Source organism: Pseudopodoces humilis, chromosome 4 (assembly GCF_049639895.1).
Source record: "Pseudopodoces humilis isolate 2021_Gansu_Grassland_sample_001 chromosome 4, ASM4963989v1, whole genome shotgun sequence".
NCBI classification, from domain to species: domain Eukaryota; kingdom Metazoa; phylum Chordata; class Aves; order Passeriformes; family Paridae; genus Pseudopodoces; species Pseudopodoces humilis.
In genome coordinates, this window is record NC_142203.1 from 44,522,741 (window position 1) to 44,536,187 (window position 13,447).

Below are 13,447 nucleotides of genomic sequence, written 5' to 3' on the forward strand. Positions count from 1 at the left end.
AATAAATTATAGATTATTTAAGCTTCATTAGCATTGTGGACACCAGGACTCTGGTAAGAAATAACCTGTATCTACAAGACTGCATGCTAGTCATTGAGACACTAATTTAATGTGGTCAGTGTTAAGTTCATCCTGCTTATAAGGCCATTATATGCATGGGATTTATTTGACTGAAGTAAAATGATAATGAAAAAAAAAAAAAAAAATCACGCAGGAAATAAAGAATATGCTTTCTAAAATAAAATTCTTGTTAGCTGAAGTTATCAAAAGAGATTTTAAAGCAACAAAGCAATAACCCACAAAATTATTCTAATTATTCTCTCAGCATTTATTTGAAATAACAATACTTTCCATGATATAGTTTATACATTAAGCAGTAGGGAATTGTCTTCATTTCACATCATCCAGTATTGAAGTGGCACATTCGAAGCAGCACATTAAACCTCTGATAGAGTCTGTACAATTTAGATAAATAGAACTCTGGATAACTAAACTAACAGAACTTCTGCAACTGTTACCAAAAGAATGCCAAGAAGCTAGGCACAGCACTGTACACACCAAGTGCAGGAAGGAGGAACACAGGAGAACCAACTAAACAGATGGGAAATGTTTTTGTATATACAGCCACATGTCTTCAGTTGCTCAACAAAAAAGTAACATGTTTTATTTTGTCCTCATTGAGGAAAGAGTATGCACAAATGATGTTCAAAGAACACATGGCAGACAGAAACAAATTAAATGAGGGTTCTGTTTGGTTGGTTACTGTATTCCTCAGTGAATGAGTTTACAAAGGATATCTGGTGCTTAAGCAGCAAGGTTTTGTGCCAAGACTTGACAAGAAACATTAAATAAATGCCAGTTTTATTCCCCATCTTGCCCATTTACTGGCATTTTGGTGAGCATGCTAAAAGTTCCTGAAGGGCAAATTCAGGTGGTTTGTGGTCCAACATTTCTACTACAGGAATCCCCATTTGATAGCTTACAGTTTACCTCTGGAGGGAAATAGGCCTTTTAACAATAATTAAAATATAAAACTTAGCAGAGAGCAGCAGGACACACAGTACAGTGGTTCACTTTCTGAGAAACCAGGGGATCTACACTTACACTCTCTCTGTGAGAACAGCCAGCCAGTTTGGTTGGAAGATACAATTCTGGTTAGTCAATGTTAGACCTGTGTGAACTGTATCATTAGAAAGGGAAAGATGGAATGGCAAGAACTTTTCCCTCTTTTTATAGAGAACTAAGACTGAAAAAGTTATACGGTGGTGATAGGCATTATCTTCCCAACACCACCTTCACTTCCTGCTACTCCACTATGAATTTCCTGCTTTGCTTGCCATCATCTTCCCCATTTCATCTCGCTAATGGCTCTGGTTACTACCAGGCCAGCACAGTCAATAAACTAACCCACGCTGTGCTGGCTCAGAAGATACAACGCATCACCACCACATAGTATGACAACACGTAAACCAAAGATGCTCATTAGGAATCGGTAACTCTAACCACTGCAGTTTGCACTTGTAAGGTGTAAGAAGCAGCATTCTGAAAGCAGTGGTACTGACACGGCTATCTGTGTCAGAGGTGGTGGATCAGCATTCCTAATTGGGTAATGGAACCAGAATATCAACGTAATTGATGGGGAAGAAACCTGACTGGCCATGAAGCATCCCCTCATACCAGTTTTCATCAATCTGGTTAGTGAGGGTGATGATATCACCCTCTTTAAATCCCAGCTCCCCTTCATTCTCTGGTTCAAAGTCATACAGAGCTCGGCAGCATGGCTGATCCATGTGAACGCCTAAGGAGAAGAAACACAGAAACAACATTCTTAAAAATCTCAACACTTTAAGAGTACCCATTTTACTACTGTACCTGACAGATTTTGCTGTTTCTGTTATCCCTCATTATTTGAATTGCCAAACTTTGTTAGAAGACAGCTATTAGTTTCTGACAGTCTTCAGTTACTCTAAGTGCCTGCTGGTAAAACTCTGAGAATCCCAAAAGAACCGAGCCGTAGTCAAGCCCAGACCTGAAAGCACAACTATGAACAATTTGGAATCTAATTTTGAACTGTTTATAAAATACAAAAAATTAAGCAAAAGCCCTAATGTATTTCCAGCTTTACTGACAAAGAGATGCTTTGTCTGTTTACCTCAGGTAAATAGTATAAGTGGTGGCTTAAAACAACAGTCTAAATATAACTGTGTGTTTGCCCATTATTTGGAAATTTAGTACCATGTTTTCAAAGACTTTTATTCCCCATTCCACAAAACACTTTATAACAGGGTATCAGGATAGATTCAGAAAAATTTGAAAGGGAGAGCTTTCTAATATGCTACTTCATGAACATCAGACCATAAACTCTTTAGGATGGCTAATGGATATTATTGTAAGTCATTAGTTTGATTGGATTTTCATATGAAATTTCATTTTATATGAAATTAACAAATATGCTCCTTCTTCCCTCCTGAAGTCTCTATAGTTTCAAGCCTACCAAACCCAAAATTGTTACTGGTCAAAATATTTAGGATTTAGCAGCACTAAATCATAAGAAATAATTTCCCATCCTGAATTTCCGTAGTAAAAGTTCATGTATTTCCAGTGGTCTGAATGAACCAACACATGCCACCTCACCATGATGATAGTTCTAAGAAATTCTACTTTTTCATGAATACTGGCTTTAAGATAAGTAAGTTTCAGATTCAAACATTCTGCATATTAATTTTGAACACACACTGGTTAGAAGGCCCATGCTTGAGTTATTTTAAGTCAAAAATTTTCCATTTCTGTAGATCTCAATTGAGCAAGTTTTTCAAATACCAGATTTAATTTATTAAATTCTATAGTGAAATATTATTTTCTTTTATTTACATATTGCTCACAGTGTATTTTAGTTTCTTTGTCACGAATACTACTGTGCTGACATCAACACACCTTAGAGCATGTTAGCCATCCTCATTTCTACCAGCTGAAATTTAGAATAATTAGCAAATAAACTCTTTGAATTAATCACCCCAAACATCTGTTCAAGAATTTTCAAAGAAGGCATTCCTCTGAAACCAATAAACATTTCAAAAAAAGAACCCCTATTGCAGAAATTGTTAAATACTGCTCACTAAAGAGGGAAATATAAATGTTTGAGAGATACATGAGCATCAGTCTGCTCTGGCTTAGCACAGACAAGTGTTCACGAGTGAAGAAAATTACTGGTGGAATGAGGAGAGCTCCAGCATGCAAAACTCAAGCCACATTCATGCACAAGGAATCTGTTATATCCTTCTCCTTGTTAGCATAGTGAGGAGATTGCTAGTAGTTTGCAAGATTGTTTAAGATAATTTCCAATTGCCAGTGACAAATGGAGATATCGTTCCTGCCTATATGTGGGAGGAAAATCAAACATTCACATCGGGATGTGATGGAATGAAAGGAAATCCTGACTAAAGATCTAGGGGAAAAAAAAACTAGTCATAGAAGGTAGAGGTAAACTGAGGTAAATTGGAATAACTAAAATCAGGGTCTGGACAGAGGCCAGCCCTCACCATACCATGGGATAACAGGTCATTCTTGTGTAAGAAACAAATAATAAGCCCTCCTGATATTAAATAAACCTACTGATATTAAATAAACCATTCTTTAAGATAGTAATTATGCACACTCATACTAATGCTTAATCTTGCTTGTGCTGCTCCCACTTGGACAAAGAAAATAGCTCATATAACTTAGTTTTTCTTTTCAGTTATTTTTACTTGCAGGCTCACTGTGTTGTAATACCTGATTTTAAAAAGCAGGATATAGTTATGGAGGTCTGGCTGGCCTTAGTTTTCTGCATTTTCATGGAAAACTTTCAATTGCTGTTTTGGTTTTCGAAGTGCCTATTTTGTAAAGTTCTATATTTCAGGGTAATCTTCTAGGACAAAAGATATTTTTGACCAAAAGACACATTTAAAGGAGAGGATAATCTACCTCTGTTCTCCTGCCTGAGGATATGAACACTTCACAAAGAAACAACAGTCCAAACATCTCTCTCTGTTATATTCTATCCCTATTTTCATTTTCCCTCACGGAAAACCTAATCTTCAGAAGAAAGCATGCAATCTCTGCATTGACACAAAACTCTGACATTACCTGATGGTTTGGGTGTGGTGGCATGGGATATTCCTCCATTGTGCTGTGTATTGTCACCAGTCGAGAAATCCAGGCTCATACGGGGTTTGGGCTGGTATTCTCGCCTGGGCTGAGATGATGCCTCTTTTATTCTGCCAAAACATCAAGGTTAAATGACAAGAGTTAATATCTTGTTAGCAGATGAGATGCACCAAATACCCTTATGTCCAAGGCTGAGGTTCTCATCTACCAATCGTCCATACTAAACAAGTTGAGTCATTTGGAGTAGCCTTTTTGTTTACAACAATAATTGCAAACCAGCTAATGTGACTGTGCTACAAAGTTGTCAATTCTTCATTCCTTTTAGAAACCTAGCAATTTGTCTTCCTTTTACCTAATAAAAACAAAGAGCTCATAATAAAGAAAAACTTGTTACGTGACTATCAACGCTTAGAGAAGGATTTTACAAACATCTCTGTCCCCATTTTTAGCATGACTTTTTGCTTCTACCCCTTGCAAGCATTAATTATTCAGCTGATTGATGACAACTCTTGTCATTTTGTAAAAAGACTCTGTGGGAATGTACTGACTTCAGCTGCAGACTTGGTTGATATGCAATTTGGAATACTTGTTTCACAAAGGGACAAAAGTCCAGTCTTCCTGAGTATCAAAATAACCATTTATTTATCATTAATTTCAACTTATTTTTCTAATTGAGAAATCTAGAATTTCTAGGGAAGGTTTTATTTACAGATTCCAGGGTAAAATCCAAGGAAGGGATTAATAGAATCAGAGCAACTTACAACTACCACATGTATTTCTAATTCCACAAATGAAAGACAAGTTGATTTCTCTAACCTTTTCTATATCTGCCCTAGACTTTCTCCTGATAGCACATTTTGATTTATCTATTGAAGAGATCTGCATCTAACTTACTGACTTTTGGTTCTTATAAAAAGGTTTTCCTCACCATCCAAAATACCAATGTAAGTCAGTTCCCAGCGAGTGGTTTTCTTCCACATTAAAAAAGCCAAACCCATAAGTAAAAAAAAAATAATTCTTAAATAATTGAAGTGGTCAAAATAAATAAAAAGCCTTTGTTTTGTTTCACTCATTAGCAAAAGTTACATTTTCAAGACAGTAAAATTTTTAAGAAAAACTAGTTCTGTTAAATTTAATGTTTTCATGAAACAAATACCACTTTTTCAGATTATGAACTATAAGGTGACAGACAGTTCTACTGACTTTCTAAAAACTATCCAAAATCTCAGCATAAGCCATGTTTCTTAGGAAAATAAATACCTCCAAGAAAACTATTCCTGCTTCCCAGCTGCTCTGTCATGATACTGTTGGGAAAACTGCATCCTTGTTTCACTTGGTGAAAAAAGGAGTTTAAAATAGTCTTTGCTGACCTTCCAGTTTTTTATTAATTTTACTGAAAGTTTCCCAATGTTCACCAAGCTCCTAATGTTCCCCAGTTCCTGGAATCATGGCATTTTAAGGAAGTTTATGCCTTCCACTAACGTGTAGAAAATAATGAAATTCTTTCACTTGAACTTCCTGAACAAAGTCTTTAATCTAAACAAAGACAAAATCTAAGCCCAGACAAAATAGAAGACAAGTGAATTTTTAAATTTTTCCTAGTTTTTGCAGTCTATCTCATACTTTTGAAAAATTCTGTTGTGAATATTTTACACAGGACAGTCTTTGTAGTTATAAGACATTGTCCATGCCAGAAGCCAGCATGGACTGGTTCTATTCACTCTTTCAAAGAGTACCTAGAAAATGGGAAGTATGTGCTATAGACATCACTGGCAGTGAACAGCAACAAATTTGCTCAGCTTAAAGGTAAATAATCATTTATTTTCTGCTCCATATAGTTTTAAAAAAAACCAACAAAACCAACAATCCCAACCAAACCCCAGGGGTTATGCATTAATAGCTACCTGCCTATCACAGGCAGGGGAAGACTGGTAACATGGATAGTAACAGCTCTACATCCCTGACTCATCTCTGGTGTGAACACATCACAGCACTCAATTTGTGTCCAGTGGTGTGGATAAAGTATGCTTTAGCCAGCAGCCTCTTTATGATTAGGGATGCAAAAGATTTAGTTCAACTGGATTACCATAGCACTCTGATGCAAGATCCTTGAAAAGTTAAAATCATTCACAGCTGAAACAAAGCAAAAATACTGACAAGTCAGCAGAAATTTCAAAAGGGCAAAGGATCATCTGAAGTGATATAGAAAGAGAAGTCTATTGTAGAGATGTATGTTCACTTAATGGCATAATTTATGGACTGCTGAATAAAATACCTGTTCCTGAGGACTTTTTCATGCTTCTGTAAAGAGAATGAATTGCAGTAGTCTTCTGCAAGTGCTAAAAATTGGTCTGTTAGCTGTTTAGACATTACTGGAATCTGTATCCAGGAACAGTCAGCTGGACATACTACCCACCAAGGCAAGAGCTGTTCCTAACCACAAAGACTTTAAGACTTAGAACTGAATGAGGTTTTCAGGATGCATGCTCTGAGAAAATTAATACTGATAGACCCAGCAGTATTAGCAACTTGATCTACACTAATGACATCAGAAAACGGCTGCCTTTGCACAATATGTGAACATTATCTCCGCTTGGGAATTATATCCAGCTTTTACTAAGAGCCTACCAGAACCATATTTGTAGAGAAAACTTTCCTGAATGTTAAATTTCTTTGAAGAAGGAAGTGTGTGCGAGAAGCTGATAAATCTGTTTTGATAAAAACAAAAATTCTAAAGTAAAAATGATGAAACTCTTTTAAAAAAGATATTGTAGGAATTCTGATAGCACATGCAGCTATTCAAAGGGCGATGGACGAAATAGCTCAAGTCTTGTACCAAGTTTGATCTGATAATAGGAGGAGTGTTAAGTGGATAATAATGAGGATATCACTACCAGCTCACAAAAATCTTCAGGTAGACAAGAATGCAACAAGATACTCTTTTGCAAAGTCAATTTTTTAACATTTTCTTTCAGAATAAGCACATTTTGTGAATACATGCACAAACAGTAAGGAATCCAAAGTTGTGAGTGTCACTGAATTCAGTATTTATAAACACTTACTTTCAGTTAACTCACATTTAATAGCTTTACTGAGCTGAGGTGCTTTTCTGAACTCCTACACAGGAGATGCATCTCTAAAACATTTAAATCTCAGCTTGCTATCATCTATTGAAATAGCCCTTGTTTTCATAAAAGTACAAGTACCAAGTCGAGAAAGGTAATAGCACTGTATTCTACTCACAGGTTTTCTACCTCTGTAAAACTACCAAAATATTTCAAGAAACTTAGAAAAAGTGCATTACCTATCTTCCAGTTTAGAAGTAACTCGCTGTAGGATCTGTGTGGCCTGCTTGTGATACTCCAGTTGGGCTTGCACAAGAGCAGAAAGCTGGCTCACTTGCTCAATCTGAGGATTGAAAATAAAACATACGATTTTAGGTGAATACTCACAGCTCAGGCAGTAGAGAATAAAGACCACTGTCCACTGCAAAGGCAGTTCAATGTATCTCTCTAAAACCTTGATTCATCTTTGTAGATAACAGTAAATATTTACATATTTACATATGGATAGTAAATTCATAACCACATCTGGTTATGACCTGATCTGGAATGGTAACTGCAGCTCTTCTCCACTGATCATCTCTCCATGGCTGATTTGCATGAACAGCAGCCTACAGACCTATCACATTCAGCAAACACCATGAAAGTAAAAACAAGACTGTAATGAGAATATAATACGCCTTCTCCCTCCCTGCCTTTGAAAAGCATGACTATGGTCATGCTTCTGCTGTATTCTGACCTGTGAAGCAGACCAAAACAGAAAGATACTGCATACTCTGGGATGCAGAATATTTGTGGTGAGGGCATAGAGCATTCCACTTCATGAGGAAAAAAACACCCAGACCCCCACTTTGTGGTCAAAGCAATTGCTAGCAGTTTCCATAGTGCACAGTGCAATAATGGTGTAATGTTGGCCATCACTATTTGCATACATTGGGCATGAACGTTGCTACAAAGATCAAAAACTTAAAACTTAAAGAACTACAAACTTGTTGCTCAGTCCTAACCAAAACAAAAAACATAAAAGCCTTGGCACAAACCCACAAGTAAACATAATTAGTTACATTTATATAATTCTAAGAAGAAAAATACTTTGGTTTTGTAAGTAAAGTTTGCAGATAGGAAGCACAATAGTGCTACAGAGGACTTCCATTCTCTAGCTCAGTTACCTATAAAATACCTAGGAAGTTGTTCCTACGTGAACATACTGTACATCACTATAGCTTCTGAGCCTTTCATTTCACTCAGTCCAACCAGGAGGAAAGTGCTTCCACTATCTGTCTAAGACTCTGGTCAAAGATTAACAAGGGTTATCTCACATCCATCTCCAGAAGGTTAAACATGCTTGACTCAGCGATTTCTTTTGATTCATCAAATTTCTCCAGAGCTTGACGAAGTTCTTCATCAGGGAGCTTGCCCTGTCTTTTCTTCTTGTAATCAAAATCCAGGCGTCGACCCTCCATTTTCTTCAGGTGATGCTAAAAAACCAAAAAACACAAATGCAAGCAGACAATAAAGGATCTTTCCCAGCTCTCCTGATATTGCATTGTAAGCAGGTAGTCCATGCACTTTTGGGAGTACATGCTGTTTGTTGTCTACTAACTCTTTCCCACAGAAGAGAAATACGGAACAATGAAATATGTGGGTTTATGTATCAGTTAAGAAGCAACAATCTAAATGACAGATCAACACTAATAAAAGGCCGTGCAGAATGGACAACTTCAATTGCCATCTGTATTAAAGATACACAAGTCTCTTGCTTTTCAGCTGTAATGAAGAATTACCTGAAAACCATGTTTTTTGTCCCCTGGATGTTCAGAAGAAAATTCTTTTAAATGCACAACTTAGTACATTTTTGTCTGTGAACAGCACTCATAAACAGAGCAACACAAGAATTTTTTTATCATTTCCATCAGACCACTAAATAATCTTAATGCTATCTCATACTGAAGATTTCCTAGATTGTTAACTGAGGTAACATTCATGTTCATCTGTTTAGCAGCTGCCAGAAGTTAATGCTATTGGCATAACCATGATTACTTGAAGTGTTTACTTTCTCTAAGAAGAACCAATTTATTATCCACTACGATATTTATAACTACCCATTTTCTAAATTATATCAAACAGTCCAACATATCCTTCATCCACGTACATTTAATGCCATGAAAGCCTTACTGAGCTAAGAAGAGCAGTTACTTATGAAGATAAGTATTTGCCATACACTAGAAAATGGAATGTAAACATCGGTACATCTATTTTGTGAAAGGAGCTTTCAAATGGCAAGATTAGAGTACTGTGTTCATGCCTGCAGAGGACTGAAAATTTTGCCATCAAAAAATGTTCTAATTTTTATCTTTCCCTTACTGAAGCATCAACAAGAGACACAGAATTGAAAAGTAAAAGTCAAGCCAAAAGAGACAAAAAATCAGGCCATTTCCAAAACTGAATGCCCCATTTTAAACTACACAACTAACAAACATTCTAAACATAGAGACAGTCCACACATTTGGCATTATTAAAATGCAGCATGGAGGGCAATACCTGTATTTCCCTCAGATCTTTGTCATGGAGGTTCTGAAGTGGGTCAATAAAGTTTTGCTTCACTTCCATGTCTAAAGAGTCCTTGACTTCAGAAAGCTCCTTCATAGCTTCTCCCACATCAACAAGTGCTGGTCCTGAAAGAAAAGATGCAGTCAAAATAACTTAGTTTTGAAGCACCGTATAATGAAACTGAGTCATGGAAACTTCATAGCAACTTCAGTTAATATTTAATTTTACATCTCAAGTTCAGGAAAGAAACAGAGGATGACGCAATATGTGAAAGAGCAACAACTAGATTTTACACTCCTGCAGCCACCAGAGTTCATGCCTCGTAATACAGCTGAATTTGTGGTTCTATGTTGTGCCAAGACAGGCTCCTCCACATCCCTTGTTGTCAGTTCATTTCTCGCTGTTGAAATAAATATGCTAGAACAGAATTAACTGTATTTACGGGGTGGTATCATCACCACACTGTATTAAAAACAGTTTTAATTCAAGTCTAGGTCTTCCCATTTCTATCAGTGAGACTGGTGACAGTACCAAATGTAAAAATTCCTAACGATTTCACAGATTGTTTTCTTTAATGAAAGTTTTTTTTGATGAGACTATAGTCTTTACTATTACACTTAAGAGGTCTACTACACAGACTACTCAAGTGTAGCTCATAAACATCAATAAGCCCTAACTGCCTTTTGAAATTTCCTCCAAGATTAACTTGAGGACCACAAAAAATTACCACTCTGTTTTACTTCTGCTACATAAAAAGAAAAGCAAAAAGCTCGAACATACCCTTCTGGTTTTAGGTATAGGTTAGGGATTAAAAAAAACCAAACAAACCACTTTCAAAGAATAATTGGGTCTGAAAATCAAAATATGTGAGAAATCAGAAGAAGCTTTGTCTCCCAAGCAGCAGATGCCAGCAATGCACTGCAAAATGAGAGAGCCTTCCAGATTTGGACAAAGAGTAACAAATAGCCGTAATAGCTGCTATTAGTTAAGAATTCAAAAATAATTGCTGTATTTATTCTGCTGCGTGGTAGTGCAGTTATCACAGAATATAAAGCAATTTGCAGAACCTAGATTATATTAGCTCTTCATTTTCCTTTTAAAAAGTGTATGAAATTTAGTAAATGAGAGGCAACTAATAAAAAGTCGTATTTAGCACAAATCAAAGTACATCTGTTAATCTTACTAGTGAACTACCTAAAACAAGTAAGAAAGTACTTTTTTTCCCATTCTGAATGTCTTTAAGTCAGGAAAACAATTTTATGATGGTTCAAATAGAGAATTCGATTTTCACAGTCCCATTTGAGGGTCCTGTGTATTGTCATGCAAAAATGGGTACAGAGAAACCCACACAGAAAAGACAGAAAGAAAAATAATGCTGTTGTGAATGTCATCTTTCTATAACTCTACTGCCAAACATCGTTTTAAGAGTCAGTTTAATATTTGTAACTCAATTTGTAACTGAGCTGTAAACTTATTTGGCCTTGGAGGGAGAAGCAGTTAACATATAAGACAGAAGTGCTCATTAGTGCCTTAAAATGTGGAATTTGGTAAAAAAAAAAAAAGGCCAAAGCCTATTAAAAATCTATTAGTTTTTATTCCTTGCCTGCAATGACAACAGTATCAGTTAGTTTAAGGATTCTGAGGTCAAGAGCACTTTGTTCCGTATATGTATAGACAATAATACAATTTCTGTACATGTGAATATTTCAGTCCAACATAGCCACGGTATCACAATTTATGACAGAGAGCTAAAGCCTATGGGTCCAAAGGGAAACAATTTGACCTTAATTTCTAAGAAAAATTTCTCTAGTCAAAATCTTCAAAAGATATTCAAAACAGGCCTAGACCAACCTCAAATAAAAAGTTGGATGAAGCAGAACTCTGACCCTTCTTGCAGAGAAGCAGAACTCTAATGCTTCTTGCAGATGTTCTTCCCCTATAAGAGTGCAGCCCTTTAATAATGAAGGCTATATGAAACTTTCCTACCATTTTTATTGCATTATAATGGAAAGGGAAGTAAACAACTTACCAAAGTTGCATTCTTCACCAAGTTCCCGGCCAAATTTCAGCATCGCATCTGCCAGCAAGGCTTCTGCCTGAGGATAGCCTGGCCCCTTTTCCTGGCCTCGAATTTTCGACATAGTGTTGATCATGCTGAGTTTAGCTCTGGAAGCTGAAGAAGGAAAGTGAGAGAGGATACAAACATACAACTGTTTGCCTACACAGGCATGAATCCATTCTTGTGTTTAAATTTATCTGAGCAACTTAAAATGTATTTTAAAGATACTATGTAAGTTTAGGACTAAGCCCTGTTTTTCATCAATTCTTTTTATAGCAAAGGAATGAAATATTGTTGGTCAATACTGTTTTTATTTTGCTGGCAGACTAGAGAGGAGACTCTGTCCAAAACTTTTAAGTCAAAGCTTCCCTTGAAATGACTTGAACAGAAGTAAGCCCAGGAATATTCCCAAGATAGCACATTTGACACGTGACAGAGAAGAAAATCTTTAAGATATCGCCAAATTCTTCTTAATCTTAAAATCTCTAGGTACCAGATGGATCCCAGACTGAGCCAGTCTTTCCCTCAAGGAAAAGTCCAGACTAGGTACACTCAAGATTAAACCATGGTATCCTCCATTTTTGAAATGTTTGAAAACTTTTCTTTTGTAGAACATTAAGGAAAGTCAATGTCCCCAAACATGATGTGCAGCAACCTTTGCAACACTTTTTGCTTTTTATGGGGATTTATGGAAACACCGACTTCAATAAGGTTTTCAACTGTACTTTAGCTTGCATTTTATTTCAAACACGCAACTGAAGAACAAATATTAAAAGAAAGGACACAAATATCCTAATCGATGGGAAAAAGACAGCAAATATAAAAGAACTAATTTGTTTGCTGATGTGCTTTAGTGAATTTTTGTAACTACAGCACGTGAATGGCCTGAAGAGAGTGAATTAGTTAATGCCACTTGACTTCAAATTCTTCCAGCTAAATCCTAGTGCCAGCAATGCAGACTCAGCATGTTTCTTACCTACGTTACTGTGTGCTGCTGGAGGGCAGCTATGAATACCTCTACCTTCCCCCTTGCAAATGCTTGACTTTGTAAGATGCTCTAAAAATTAGTTTTCCTGTTTAAAAAACATTAGTAGTTCACGCTGTTGTGTGCTGATTTCATTGGTCAAAATTCAACCTTGCACACATTACTTCACCAAAATGAAATATTAAAAAACTAGAGTCAAAAAATGTTTTTCATATATTTACTGTTAAAAGTGCATATCAAAAGCAAGTTCTTGTTGTTGAGTATGTTTAATTTTGCAGCTTATGTATCTGTTTGCACAGACACAGACGTGGAAACAGACACAGGAATATCAGGCAAGTCTCACAGTACTTATTTTGTCTGAGAAGCAGCTATGAAAGGGCAATGTATTTTTAACATTTAGTAATTATGGTTTTTTTTAGTTTTTCCACTACCGTTGAGTGCCATCAGATTATGTTTTTCAACATCTGAATTTCTTGGTGCCTTCTGTTTCTACCCACTACAAAACTACAGTCAGCAGACTTGCTGATTGTTCAGATTAAGAAACTGCATTTAAACGAAGTTAAATGTCATTGAAATGATGGTGGCAAGAAGAAAATACAGAAGCACAAAAGAAAATAAGGCACAAACAAAATTAGTCAGGGGAAT

General features: G+C 36.3%; 1 protein-coding gene across 1 annotated transcript in view; it reads right to left on the bottom strand.

Moving 5' to 3' along the window:
• Positions 1–310: 310 nt before the first annotated feature.
• The window catches only part of SH3GL2 (SH3 domain containing GRB2 like 2, endophilin A1), an 87,861-nt gene continuing 74,724 nt past the window's right edge, over positions 311–13,447 (bottom strand). The window contains exons 4-9 of the mRNA XM_005522664.3: positions 11,788–11,931; positions 9,750–9,883; positions 8,528–8,686; positions 7,451–7,554; positions 4,126–4,256; positions 311–1,798 (exon numbers count right to left, since the gene is read on the bottom strand). Coding sequence (XP_005522721.1) covers positions 1,599–1,798; positions 4,126–4,256; positions 7,451–7,554; positions 8,528–8,686; positions 9,750–9,883; positions 11,788–11,931 — 872 coding nt within the window. The 3' untranslated portion in view covers positions 311–1,598. The remainder of the gene's footprint in view (positions 1,799–4,125; positions 4,257–7,450; positions 7,555–8,527; positions 8,687–9,749; positions 9,884–11,787; positions 11,932–13,447) is intronic.